The sequence below is a fragment of the Sporothrix schenckii genome (genome assembly GCF_000961545.1).
Source record: "Sporothrix schenckii 1099-18 chromosome Unknown Cont44, whole genome shotgun sequence".
NCBI classification, from domain to species: Eukaryota; Fungi; Ascomycota; class Sordariomycetes; order Ophiostomatales; family Ophiostomataceae; genus Sporothrix; species Sporothrix schenckii.
Genome location: NW_015971145.1, coordinates 5,950,165 through 5,963,580, shown reverse-complemented (window position 1 = coordinate 5,963,580; position 13,416 = coordinate 5,950,165). Strand labels below are relative to the sequence as shown.

Sequence of the window (13,416 nt, the reverse complement as noted above, 5' to 3'; positions counted from 1 at the left end):
AAGTAAATATAATAAAAAATGTACAACATATAACTCCTGGGTCCTGGGCAGTCCACCCATCTATGCATCGTCTGTGGCCCCGCATCGTCCCGGATGTCCCTAGGACACGGCAACGGTCGCCACGGGTTGTCGCTTTGCCTGTGCTCCGTGCTTATTTCGAGGCGGCCTTGAAGTCGGGGAAGCAGTCGGCCAGCGTCTTGCTGTGCTTGTTGGTCGCATGGTCGTTGAGGCTGGACAGACGCAGTTTGCAGTTAGCAGTGAACGGCAGTCTCTCGTGTGTGTGTGTGTGTCTGTGCACGGGGGCTGGACCTACGCATTCTCGCGCGTCGTGCTGAGGAACGTCGCCTTGCAAACGAAGCACTGGATGTTGAGCGCCTTCTCGTTGGTCTTGAGCTGCGACTTGGCCGCGCCAGCCTTGTCCTTGGCGTTGCGCTCGCGCTTCTGCGCAGCCTTGGCACCCTGTTGTCGAGAGACGAGTCAGTTGACGGCGAGGGAGATGGGGAAACAAGACCATGTCTTTCTTGAACGCGACGCCGTCCTGCAACAGATGAGGCGTAAGAAAGAAACACCTGGAGAACGTACGTTACCGCCACCCATTTTGAGAGCTGTGAAGAGGAGAAAGAGCAAAGACGAGAGCGTCGAAGGAGGAGATTGACAGAGTCTGGAAGTCTGTTGGTGGTGGGTTTGGCTGTCGCAAGGCTGTGATTGTCGTGGAGAGACGCTGGTCGTTGCGACTTTTTTTTTTTGTCTCCTTTTCTTTTTTTTTCCCCTCCCTTTCTTCAGGGATGCGCGGGGCGATCGGCGGCCTATAAAAGAGAGGCTAGGCCGGCAAGAGACAAAAGTTCAGGCGGCTAAAAACGAGAAAGAGCGACCTGGGCCAAACAGAAGAGGCCAAAACGTAACAAGCCATTGCGCAGCAGGTAAGTGCGAGTGGCGGGGTTCTTCAACCCGGCCATAAGGAGACTAACTCACTATTTACACGCTGACAGCAGGTCCAGACCGCCGAGACCGCCTGTGCCAGTGCACTGGACGCTGATTTGCTGGGTGCCCCAACTTACATCGTCGAAGTGGAGTGGGACGCGCCTGCGTACTGTGCATAACGTCGTCGCGTTATCACGATGAATGCTTCGTTTAACGTCTTTCGCAACAGTCGTACACGGCACGCCTCTTATTTCAGCCTCCCGCAACAGATAAGCTCGCGGGCAGTTGTTGCAATGTCTTTGTCAATTCCGTCGCCCGCCGCCATTTCGGTAGAGGCCTTTGCAGAGTACCTCGGCCGCTATCCCGACGTCATCGCTGCAGTTTCCGCGGCGAAAGGAGGTGGGTTCAACTCATAAACGTTTGTTCTCGCCGCTCACATGCCTTGTTCTAACGATGTGGTGACAGCGAAGCCTGGCCAGAAGAGCCTCCTGGAGCTGGACGAGTATCGCTACGTCACGGCGCCGGCCTCGTTTGGCCACCATGCTGGGGGGAAGCACAAGATCGCAACCCGCGACGATGTCCTGACGCTCGTTGAGTGGAAGCTGTACGTGTGGATACCATAAGGGTCAATGGAAATAAGGGGGCGAAGGGCGAAGCAGAGACGTCACTGACACACGCAGCCGCCACGGAAAGTTTCGACCGACGCTCATGAAGCTTGTCGAGTCCAACCCCACAGCCACGCTCCAGGAGACCATCCGGGAGGCTGGGAAGACGTTCTTTGCTGCCACATCCACGGTCCCCGTCCGTGATGTGCGGCTGCCCGCGCGTGACGGGGCAGCGCTGCGCTCAGTCAAGATGCTCTGCGAACTCAAGGGCATTGGCCCGGCCACAGCGTCTCTGCTGCTTGCAGTGCACTACCCGAAGGAGGTCATCTTCTTTAGCGACGAGGTCTATGCGTGGTTGTGCGGCGGTGCGTCCCACAACCCGCCGAGCAAGTACAACGCAAAAGAGTATGAAAGCGTGGTCGACGGCATGTTGGCGCTGGTGAGACGGCTGCCCGAAGAGTTTGGCCCGCTGGATGTCGAGAAGGTGGCGTATGTCGTGATGTACGACAAGAAGAATGGCTCGACTGTCGCCAAGGCAGCCAAGGCGGACAAGACGGTCAAGACGGTCAAGCCGGAGACGACAAAGGACACAAAGACGGCAGACAACGCAAAGGACGCTGTCCCGGGGAAACGCAAGGCGGAGCAGTTGCCCTATCCCGTGCAAGGGATAGACACCAAGAGGCGGAAGCCACATTCGGAGAAAGCAGCCCCGAAAGCAGCCCCGAAGGCGGCACCAGCATCCACCAGAACGCGGCGGTCAAGCCGGCTCCAGAAGTCATCGTAAGAGGGGCCATCAGCGCAAAGTATCAATGAGGTTTTTTGTATAGCAGCGTGGATACCCATATTTTCCGTACATGATCACAACAAATGTGTAAAATGCATAAATGCACACCGAAACCAAAACAAGCAAAGCAAAACCAAACCAAACCAAAAGAGCCGGAGCTCGTTTATGAGCGCCACGAGCGCGTATTCCATAACGGAGCAAAAATCGAGAGCACCACAATATCCCAGCATTCTAGCGAGTGGTGTCCTTTTTATGCATCCCTTTCAGCCTCCACCGGCCTCTTGCCTCATTGTCCAGCCTCCATTCTCCGCGGACGAACAACAATCTCGCCCACCTTGTCAGACTTGCCAGGCCCGTGGACCTCCGTCCCGCCTGCAGTCACCCGGCAGAAGTTGCCGTCCCCTGGCCCCCGTCGTACAGTTCCACGTTTTATGTTTCTCCCTTATTTGGTCTTCTTGGGGCCGGCCGGGGCTTGTGTGGCGCCGTACTTCTCGCACAGGTCGTCGTACTCGCGCTGCAGACCCTGGGCCTGCTTCTTGAGCGTTTCGATGTCGCGGTCCTTTTTGGCCAGCTCCTTCTTGAGGTTGCCAATCTCGCCAAACTCGCCCGCCTGCGCCAGCTTCTCGCTCTGCTTGGTGTCGGCCGCGGTGCCCTCGTACTTCTTCAGCTTCTCCTCGAGGCGCAGCACCTCGAGGATCATGGTGTATGTGCGGTTGAGGATGAGCGATAGGAAGAGGGTAAAGCCGCAGAGGTACATGTTGCGCTGGCTGTAGAACTTGCGCGCCTGCACCTCGAGACGTTCACGGCCAATGATGGCAGCCCTGGACGGTTAGTGGGCGAAGGAAGAAAAAAAGAGGGGAAAAAAGGACAAAGAAGAAGAAGCACAACACGCAATGCAGTGCCAGACGTACCCGTTAGCGGCATTCTCCGAGCTGAGGCCAAGTTCAACCTGCACACGGTAGACACGATTGACACTGTCGATAAACAGGATGAGGATAAATATAAATGTTATCTTCATGCCATATTGCACTTTGGCAACGAGCGGGTTTTCGGAGAGGAAACTGCGGCGAAGAAAATGGGCACATGTTAGCGGAGGGGAGAACACTTTGGTGTGGAGGACGGAGCCAGTCGTCGGGCTTGGACGTAAGGGAGGACATACGTAAAGATTCTGCGCTTGAGCGTGAACGGCAGCGGCACGATGAGCACCACAAACAGTGACATCTCAAGCATGAGCAGCATAAACACCTGAGTAGTTGGTCAGTTCAGCCGAGCTTTGAAAGAGTAACACGCAGTACCCAGAAGCAATAAAAAAGGGCGGTGGGGAAGGGAAAATAGGAAAGCAAGAACACGGAACATACCATAGTATAGTAGAGCGTCATTTTGGCGGCTGGGGTCAGTATCGACAGGAAAAGAGGAGGTGGAATTGATGTGTTAGGTATGGTAGGTTGTTGTCGACAAGTTATTTGGTCGGCGATGCGATGCTGGAAAAGTGCGGAAAGGTGAGAAGAAATGAAGAAAGGAAAAGAATGGCCGGAGGGGAGCTTTAAGAAAGAGAAGGAGGTTAAAAGGACAGCTCTGCTCTTTCACTCTTTCTTCCTTTTCGCTCTTGCTCCTCACAAGGTCCTGGTTTTACGTAGTGGTGGGGCCGTCAAGCTTTTGAGGCAGGTTCTTTGGTTTGCTGCTTCTGGGGCTGACAAGTGCCTGCCTGGGAAGGAACAAGGGCTGCATGGCGGGTCTCAGCGGTTCGAGCAAGCCAGGAGCCTGCAAAGGAAAGAACGATGACGTTGTCCGTGGCCAGTGTGGGGCCCCTAAGCTCTCGATTCTGGAAGAGGACGGTGGTTATCTGTGGCTCCTGATTGGCTCATGCAGATGATAAAAGCGGGGCCAGTACATAGAGCAAATGGTAAAGACAGAACCATGCGCGACAACATGGACGACACAGCTGTTGCCGACCTGTCAGGCGTAGGTAGGGCAGAGGAAGTGATATGAGATTGAGAAACTTCCAGTCCCAGGAGACTTCACATAGGAAGCAAACCCAAAGGTAGCAGGTATAAATGACATGGTTAAAGCTCGCTCTTGTCTGAGACAATGAGGAAGGTGCGATCATCAAAAGCCACGCTACGGCTCGTTTATGTCATAAGCGACAAGTTCCTGCTTTGCGGCCATCGTTCGGGTCTATATGCCTAGACAGCTTGTTTAACTGACATCCCAAGCTGTTATTATGAATTAAGATTGTTTGTTGATTGTTCTTTGATACTGGTTTATGTCTAACGCACGTTCAATCTGCTTCGCTGACGATGGCTTCATCGATATGAATTTTTCGGCTTACTCATCAATCTGTTCAAGCGAGAAGTCCCGCTCTTTTTCCGTGCAAAATTGTGCGGACAGCCAAATCGCGCTCGTATGGTCGAACGAAGGTCGTAAACTCAAACACTAACTACTCACTTCGACCGGCTGTCTGTTGACACCCCTATAGACCCCCTAATCAAAACAACTCACAACTTGTCAAACAATGCATTTGTTCCTGGTCTAAGTAACGTAAGTCCCTTCAATCTGTTGATTGTTGCGACCCTGTCCGTAACACTCTTCTCGCAATGTAGAAAACGACCCCACCAAATGGCCTCTCACTGAATATCGAGGATCGGAAGTCAGGCAAGACGATGGTTGCCAACGTTACTCTGAATTGCACTTAACTACATACACGAATAAGAATATGCGGCCCGCCAGGTTGTTGCGAGCCAGGAAGGAACGTCTCTCAGCAGCTCTTGCCGTACCTCGCTCATGTGGGTCCCTGCAGTCTATGCCCAGGGCAGGCACGTTTTGGGTCGCTGTTGCTAATTTGACACTATTTTGGTTTGGATTTAAACTCTATTTTTTTTTTTTTGCGCTTTTGCCTCATCGTTTTTTCTGTCACCGACTCTCACCGACTTGCCTGTCCCACATAGCCATCCAGCACTTGTCAAACACCACACCTTCACCATGTCGACCTTCCCGATCCTGATGCGTATCTCGGCTGCCGCCCCCCGGCGGTAGAGTTCTGCGTTCACCCTCGTACCCAACTCATCGTGACTTCGAGCGTTCATAAAGCATTCCTTTAGACTTTTGATTTCCTTCTTTTTGTCACTTGCCCTTGTTTGATAGATTTAGATTCCACGTGTACACCTTCCTTCTTCCTATTTCCTTTCATATTCTAGCCCTTCCCTCCTCCTTCACCGGCCATCATGCACATCTCCGGCCTCGTCCCGCCGGAGCTCTTTCCGGCCATGCGCCAACAGCCGTCGTATGTCGACATTATGGCTTGTCTTGACGGACTGCGGGCCTCCCAGTCGGACCCACTGGCCCTCGACGACGAACGCGGCGAGCAGGTGTGGGACTGCGCCACCCCACGCGACGAGATCGAGGCGCTGCAGGCCGCCTCGGCCCACGAAGTCCAGCGCTATGCCAACGCTGTGTCTCGCTACCTCAACAGCATCATCATGAACGACCTGTCGTGGCTGCCAGGCGAAGAGGAGCGCGAAGCCGTGTGGACCGCCGCCAGCCGCCGCATTGCCGAGCGGTGCGGCCGAACGGCCATGGGCGACATCACCCGGCGGTGGCCGCTGCCGCTTCCCGCTGAGGAGACCGGCGGCCTTGCGTCTCCGGGGGCGAGCGACAGCGACAGCGACGGTGCGTCCGAGCCGAACCGGCCCGTGCAAGTCGACCTCGTCATCAAAGAACCCGCCCTCGTCGGCGACAGCCTCGGCTTCAAGACCTGGGGCACATCGTACGCCATGGCCCGCATGCTGCCCGCTCTGGCGCACGCGCCAGGCCTGCGCCACTTGCAGCCGCTGCTGCGCCAGGGCCTGCCCGTGCTCGAGCTCGGTGCCGGCACGGGCCTCCTGGGCCTCGCAGCCGCCGCACTCTGGCGTGCCGACGTGGTGCTGAGCGACCTCGCCACGATCGTGCCCAACCTGGCGGCCAACGTCGAGCGCAACAGCAAGATCATCCAGGCCCGCGGCGGCCGGGCGCGTGCCGGCGTGCTGCAGTGGGGCGCCAGCCGCGACCAGAACGACGCGCGGACCGGCACAGTCGTTGTCGACACGGATCTGTTCCCGCAGGACCACCAGTTCCCACTGGTTCTGGTGGCCGATCCCATCTACGACGAGGAGCACCCGGCGCTGCTGGCTAGTGCCATTGACGCGCAGCTGGCCCTGGCCGATGAAGACGGCGACGACGACGACGGGGATGGCGGCGGCAGCAAGAACAAGAGCCCGCGTGCCGTCGTCATGGTCCCGCTGCGCGACCGGCAGACAGAGACGATGGCGGCCATGTTTGTGGCCGAGATGGCCGAGCGCAAGCTGGTGCCCGTGGACGAGGGCGAGATTGCCGGCCAGGACAGCGACTGGGCGACCGGCGGCGCCGGTGTTGGCTGCGAGTTTACCTGCTCGTGGTGGGTGTTTCACCGGGCGTGAACGACGGTAAATTCGCTATTTTGTTATTACGAAGCGACGTTGATTTACAGCAACAGACATAGACCGAAGAACAAAGCCATCAAGATACACTACATTAGAATTATAAACTAGAATGAGCTAGAATACAGAAAAGACAGCAGCAGCTTCTGGTTACCGTCTTATGCCAAAATAAAACATAATAAATGTACCACTGTCCTTGAAAAGGGGCGTTGCTATGTACATTGTAAAGCGGTGCTCGCACGACGAAGAATAGGACACAAAGCCGTCGCTTGATATAGTAAAGAAACCCGACAGCCCGGCGGACAAGAAAATTCAAAGCACAAAAGGAAACTGAGTCTGCGGCGGACAACACCATAAAATAAACGGAAAGGATCGCAATACAAGAAAAGATTTTTTTTTTTAAAAAAAAGGTTGACAACGACACCCAATCATCCATCAATGGGGCACACATAGTCGCGGTCCCGCTCGCCATGCTGGCGTCGCTTGTGCACTATGCCGTTTCCGTTGCTGCCGCCCGCCGCGGCACCATTACTGCTGCCATCGGTCTCGCTGGCTGCCCGTGCGGCCTCCAGAGCGTCGAGGCATCCCTGGTGGTAGATGTGCCGACATGCAAACAGCACCAAGGGGCCCAACGCCGCTGCAGACGGAGACTGCAGCCCACCGACGCTGCCGTTGCCGCCGCCCTCGCCATCGCCGCCCGGAACTGCAAGACGTCCGTCGGATGCCACGTTGGCGTCGACAACGCCGCCCTTGTTCGGCCCTACATCGGCGTCTCCACCGCCGGGCGCCGCCAGTTGCTGCTGCAGCCCAGGCCGGGGCGACGGTGTGCGCCGCCCGCCAGGCCCACCGGTCCGGTCGGGGAGTTCGAGCAGCGGTGACGACGGTAGCGCCAAGCGGTCTTTGCCCTTGCCCCCGGTGCCATGGGCGGCGGCGGCGGCGGTGGCGGCGGCGGTGGCGGCGGCGTCACCATTGTCTTTGCCCTTGCCGCGGTCCAGGCCGCCGCGGCTCGCCATCAGGATGGCGCGTTTCTTCTCGTTGCGCCGCTCCGTCTCGGCCGCCTGCTTCGCCTCCCACGCTTCGTAGATGCTGAGTCCACCTTCGCCTTGCGTGCCGCCTTGGCCCGGCGGCAGGGCCGCCGTGCCGGGCCCGCCATGCGACTGCACAACGCCGGGACCCCAGACGCGGCGGCCGCACGCTTCGCAGGTCGACTTCTTGGCGCGCCAGCCGCGCTGCCGCAGCTCCACGGACCGCTGCACATTGACAAACAGACTGCGCTCCAGCAGACGGTTGGCGAGGCGCAGGATGGACGCCTCGTATGCGTAGGCCGAGAAGATGGATGCCAGGACGGTGCGCAGGTCGGCCAGGCTGGGCGACGAGACGGCCGCTCGGGTCAAGAACGCTTTCAGGATGCGCAGGAACGACAGGCTGTTGCCGGCGCCCGCAATGGCACCGCCGCCCCGGCGGCTGCTGGAGCGCGATGGTGCGCTGCGGCCGGGCGACGGCGTGGACGGCAGCGGGCCGGAGGATGTGGTCGTCAGGAGGGCGGTAAACGTGTGCTGCACGAGCGACCGAAGCAGCCCGACCAGCTTGTCTGCATCCGCTTTTGGGACCGGCTCGGAATCGGCACCGGCTTCAGTGTGCGCAGCCGCGCCATTTGTCGTTGCCGGCGCCGCGTCGGCTGTCTGCTGGCTGTCCGGAGTGTCGTGTATGTGGGACGAGAGGTTGCGCGTAATCTGGACAGTGGCATCAATCAGGTCGAGCCACAGCGCCTCGTCAGGGGAGAGATCGTCGTCATCCTTGCCGCCGGAACCATCTGATGCCGTCTTTGACGTCTGTTGTTGTGTCTTGGACAGCGGCCGAGACGGCCGTCGGATGGCCGTGTCGGCCTGTCTCTGGCAGAGCCAGATGCCGACGTGCGTGTACCTTTGCAGCGCACGCATTAGGTCTTCGGTGGCACTGCGCTGGACAACGGTGGCATTGGACGCCCCGCCGTCGCTGCGCGCGTCCTCGTCGTCCGACGTGTCCGTGCCGTTTTGGTTCCCACCAGAGTCGCCTCCGCTGCCGCTCGGATTTGCCGTGAAGAGACCCTGGACAGCCGCCTCGAGGGCGTGCAGATGCTGGATAAGGCGCCCCATGGCTTCGCGAACCTGGCCATCTTGGGCCATGAGAACGACGGCAGCATCGACCACGCCCGTGTCCTCCATCGTGGGCAGCAGCCCCTCCAGACGCAAGTTGGCCGACTGCACAACGCCGACGTAGTCCGACACGTGCTGGGGGTCAAACTCGCACATGAGCCGCACATACTGTTCAATCAAATCTCGGCGGCTGTCGGCGCTGGGGCTGGCGGACGAGGTGTCGCGATGATCCTGCTTCGTTTGCCGTCGGCGGCCGCTGTCCACGTGCGCGTCTTGCGCGACCGTGTCGGCTGCTGCGTCTTCCAAGATCGTCTTCAGATAGGTGTACTGCAGATCGTGGCGGTCGTGGATCGCGTCCAGAACGTGCGGGTGCAGCTCTGGGGCATACGCGTCGAGCGTCCGGGCCGCCTCGGCCGGGTCCAGCACGACGAGCTCGACAGAGTGCTCGCGAATCACATTGTGCACCTCCTGGACGCGCCGCTTGACCACGCCACTGCCGGGGCCTTCGGCGTGGCCCCCCGTGGCCGGTAGGCGCAGGCACTCGGCGATGCACGCAAACACGCCATGCTGGTCGTCTGGATCCTCAAAGTACGTCTGGACAAGCTTTCCGTAGTGCTTGTCCGTGCGGTAGATGCGTTTGAGGATGCGGTAGAAGCCGGCCGCCTTGAAGAGCGGGATCAGGCTCGCCATGTCGGGCGGGTGGTAGACGGACAAGAGGTACTCCGCACTGAGCTGCGCGTCCTCTTCCAGATCGCCGCCGGGGTAGTGGCAGAGGCCCGCCAGCACCTTGGTGAGCGTCGACTCCGGGATCAGCAAGTACTGCGGGTATTTGGGCAGGTTGCGCGCAATGAACATGTCGAGGTAGATGGTGTCTTCGGGCGCAAAGTCGGCCGGGTTCATAATCTCAATGAGGATGGACAGAATGTACTGGCGGTCGACGGTGAGGCCAAAGACCTGTTCCTCCGGCAAATCGCGCGCCGGACGGCTGCCATTGACCAGCTGCTTCTCGGGCGAGTCGTTGAGGAACGAGTCCTCGAACGCTTCGTTGAGCGCGCTCAAGAAACTCGGCGCGTGGAACTTGAGGATCATGCGCAAGTACGGAAACGACGGCTCTTGGGACTGGTTCGGCCGTGTCAGGAACCGCTTGCTGGCGCTGGTCCCGCGCGGCCAGGCGACGCTCTTGCCCGAAAACAAGAACCAGAGGATCTCGGACTTGGCCTGCTGCTGCGTCGCGTCGTCCATGCTCTCGCCCGTGGGGTAGATGCGGCCCGTCAGCACGTAGGACAGATAGGGAAATAGTTTGAGCGCGTTTGTGTCGTGCATGTCCTGCTCGCCCGCTGCGTTCTCCGGCGCCTCGTACTCGCCGTTGGGCATGTGCGGCACAAGCAGGGACAGCAGGTCGATCAGGGGCGTGATAAAGTCGCGCATCGCCTGGTTCCAGACGTACACCAGGGCATCGTACAGGCCGTGCTGCTTGCAGAGAGACGTGATCTGGTCCAAGTCCAGCGTGGCGGTGTTCATGTGGCAGATGATCTCCTCCAGCCGGCTATCCATGCCCCGGCCAACGTAGTGGCCGACCATGGCCTTCACGACAGTCGGGGGCACGGCCGTGATGGTCTGCTCGAGGATGTAGGGCTCGAGAGTTTCGAGGAAGATGCCCTCTGTGCCCGATTCCTCAAACCACTCGTACATCTCGTCAAAGACAAAGGCGGTGTCGCCGACGCTTTCGCAGGCGGCAAAGCAGGTCTGTGCCAGCTCCAGCAGGTGGCGGTCGTCGGCGGTCTCGCGGTTGCGCTGGCGCTGGCTGAAGGCATACTTGAGCGACGCCGCCATGATCTCCATCAAGCGCTCCTGGACCATGGTGTGCCGCGTCTCCGTGTGCTCCGGCAGCCCAATCGTATGTTTGTCGGCGTCGCCGGTGTAGAAGCTGGTGGCCAGCTGGATGGCGCCGACATAGTCGCCGTGCTCCATCAGGGCGATCAAGCGGTCTGCCCAGTTGGACAGCGCGCCGATGGCCATGTCGTTGAAGCCCAGGAGGAACAGCCGGCCCTTGTAGGCCTTGAAGCTCATGTAGAACGCGTCCGCCACGACGCCGTGCATGGACGTGTCCGCCTCGTCGAGCGTCTCGACCACGTTCTGCAGCTGGCGCGAGAAGAGGTCGGTGTGGTAGATGTAGCGGTTGAGCAGGTCGAATGCCTCCGTGACGCGCATGCTGTGGTCCTCGAGCACGATGAGGCGCTGGGAGATGGTCAGAACGGCCAGGACGGAGCGTGTCAGCCACTGCACGGCGACAATGGCCTCCTCGCACTTCCAGCGGCTGCGTGCTTTGCAGTGCAGGCTGTGCTGCTTCTCCTTGTCCTCGGACGGGATCTCGTCGACGTCCAGCACCGTCAAGACGTTTGACCAGCAGTAGACCAGCTTGGCCCGGGAAATGCGGTCGCCGCTCCGCGGATCGGGCACATTCAGCCGGACCGCCGGGAACCACGCCAAACACCCGCTCATGGCACTGTGGGGCGCGACTTCTTTTGGCCGCGGCGACTTGTGCTGGGTGTTGGCGACGGGCGTCGTCGACACAATGACAAGCAAGTAGGGCGTCAGCATGGCCGTGAGGCCCATGCTGTCGGTGGCGCGATCCAGGTTGCCGAGTGGCAAAGGAGCAAACGCAAGCACCGTGCTCGGCTTGATTTGCTTTCCCGAAATAGGCGGCTTTGCGCCGGGATAGCGACCAAGGATCCGGCTCGTCTTGACCGTGCGACCGAGCGCGCCCGTTCCGCGCGTCGCAAGGTGGGCAAAGGCCATGCCGCGGTCGTCGGCCGACACAAGCGCGGTCCGGCGGGTGCCGAGGAAGCCGAGGTGGGTGACAGAGAAGCCGGCCATATGGCCGCTGGCTGTGCGGCCAGGATTTTGGGCCTGGGCGGCGTCCATGGGCGGAATGTGGAGGAAGGGCCTTGAGGATCGGCTTGTTTCCCAGGTGAAGATGGATCCGTCGGCGTGGCCGCCGGCAACGGTCGTGTAGTCGGAGGAGATGGCCACCGACGTGATGGCGCCCGCTTCCACGGCTGATCGAGTTAGCAGATGGTCTTACAATGTATCATGCATTCCGTCAAAGCACTGTCGCTGCATCGTCCCCGCTCTGATTCCTTACCTTTTGTTCCCATGCCGATAATCAATTTGAGGGTCTGGTTGTAGTCAAAGACAAGCAAGACGCCCTTTGTCGTTCCGACGACAATCGACGCAGAGACGGCCATGCATGTGGGCGAGCCAAAGTTGCGCTTGGCCGACTCCGAAAAGCACTGGCTGGACAGCTTCGTGAGCTTGGTCCAGCGCACAACCTCCCATGGCGGTGAGGGCGACTCGGTGCTGCCACCGACGGCAAAGGGCATGGACGACGGGTCGGCGTGCTGCAGCTGGCTATTGACGGAGCCGCTCCGGTTGTGCGCGGCGTTGAAATGAAGCAGTCCAGGGGAGGATGGACGGCCTGTGGGCGACAGCAGTCCGCTGCTGCTGCCACTGGGCGAGGCGATGCGCGACTGGAAGCGCTGGTCAAAGGGACGGAACGAGGGGCTGGCACCACGCAGGCCGAAGCGAGACAAGCTGCCCGACGATGGGAACACGCTGCTGCCGCCGGCCGAGGAGACAATTGAGTTTCGGTTGGAGGCGGACGAGTCGGGGACGGAAACAAAGGAGTCACCGCCGGGGCTGCCCGGCCGTCGCGGCAAGCCAAGAGCAGACCCGTCCTCGGAGGCACTGTCCTGCTGCTGCTCTTCGAGGAGCTCACGATATCGGCTTCGTGAGGCTGTCCCATTCCCAGAACGCACCGGCGTCGACGGCGGTTCTGGCCGGCTTTCGGTAGGTGTAGTCGCCGCGTCCTCGCCGTCCGCCGCGCCGCCCGTGCTGACTGACACGTCGGCTGCATCGTCCACAGCGTCAGCACCTCGTATTGTCCTCGAATCCTCGTCGTCGTCATCGTCGCCTTGGTCGCGATCGTGCTCAGCATGCCCGTCGCTTGCTGCAGTCGACGACCCTGGCTCTGGAAGCTCGGGGACGTCCTCGTCTACAGCACCGCCACCACCCATGACAACGTCGTCTCTCCCCCCCATCGCCGTCCCTCTCCGTCAGACTAGAGCTCATCGGGAGGCAGGCATGCAACGCATGGCGTCGGCGGGCGAAGGATGGAGGAAGCTCGAGGCCGTGAGCGGACGGGTCGGGGCGTCTCGGTGGTAGGGCCCAGGGCGTACGAGGAGGCCGAGCGTGCGGAAGCCAATTCGAACGAAGATGTTGCGGAGCCCGATGAGACGACGGACGAGATCGTCAGAGAGCGAGGAGAGACGTGAGTTGGACCTGAAAAGGGGGGGCAGTCGGTTGCGAGAATCGCAGCTCGAAAGCAAAGATGGCAGAAACAAAGTCCACGCAGCCACACCGGTTCAATGCATGCAAACGGTACCGCAAACAGAAACTCGAGAAACAAGAACAGATAACGAAAGGAAGGACAGGGCGTCAGGCGTTGTGCGTCGTCGGGG

The 13,416-nt window shown here is 59.7% G+C and overlaps 5 protein-coding genes across 5 annotated transcripts; 2 read left to right on the top strand and 3 right to left on the bottom strand.

The window, feature by feature from the left end:
- Positions 1 to 151: 151 nt before the first annotated feature.
- On the bottom strand, positions 152 to 597 carry SPSK_09984 (uncharacterized protein; the record flags this gene model as incomplete). Its single annotated transcript, XM_016736549.1, has 3 exons — positions 152 to 290; positions 314 to 459; positions 583 to 597. 3 exons carry the CDS (start codon positions 595 to 597, stop codon positions 152 to 154), a joined length of 300 nt encoding a protein of 99 aa, XP_016588598.1.
- A 521-nt stretch (positions 598 to 1,118) lies between these two features.
- On the top strand, positions 1,119 to 2,310 carry SPSK_09405 (uncharacterized protein; the record flags this gene model as incomplete). The annotated part of the gene is made up of 3 exons (XM_016735978.1): positions 1,119 to 1,320; positions 1,387 to 1,525; positions 1,602 to 2,310. The coding sequence occupies 3 exons, from the start codon at positions 1,119 to 1,121 to the stop codon at positions 2,308 to 2,310; spliced, it is 1,050 nt and encodes a 349-aa protein (XP_016588597.1).
- Positions 2,311 to 2,752: 442 nt separating this feature from the next.
- On the bottom strand, positions 2,753 to 3,689 carry SPSK_09618 (B-cell receptor-associated protein 31-like containing protein; the record flags this gene model as incomplete). The annotated part of the gene is made up of 4 exons (XM_016736190.1): positions 2,753 to 3,131; positions 3,222 to 3,371; positions 3,431 to 3,555; positions 3,669 to 3,689. 4 exons carry the CDS (start codon positions 3,687 to 3,689, stop codon positions 2,753 to 2,755), a joined length of 675 nt encoding a protein of 224 aa, XP_016588596.1.
- A 1,842-nt stretch (positions 3,690 to 5,531) lies between these two features.
- SPSK_09369 (glucose-inducible sam-dependent methyltransferase) lies at positions 5,532 to 6,761 on the top strand (the record flags this gene model as incomplete). Its single annotated transcript, XM_016735942.1, has 1 exon — positions 5,532 to 6,761. The coding sequence occupies one exon, from the start codon at positions 5,532 to 5,534 to the stop codon at positions 6,759 to 6,761; it is 1,230 nt and encodes a 409-aa protein (XP_016588595.1).
- A 428-nt stretch (positions 6,762 to 7,189) lies between these two features.
- SPSK_08275 (golgi family complex component (Vps8)) lies at positions 7,190 to 12,972 on the bottom strand (the record flags this gene model as incomplete). The annotated part of the gene is made up of 2 exons (XM_016734879.1): positions 7,190 to 11,955; positions 12,042 to 12,972. The coding sequence occupies 2 exons, from the start codon at positions 12,970 to 12,972 to the stop codon at positions 7,190 to 7,192; spliced, it is 5,697 nt and encodes a 1,898-aa protein (XP_016588594.1).
- Positions 12,973 to 13,416: the final 444 nt, after the last annotated feature.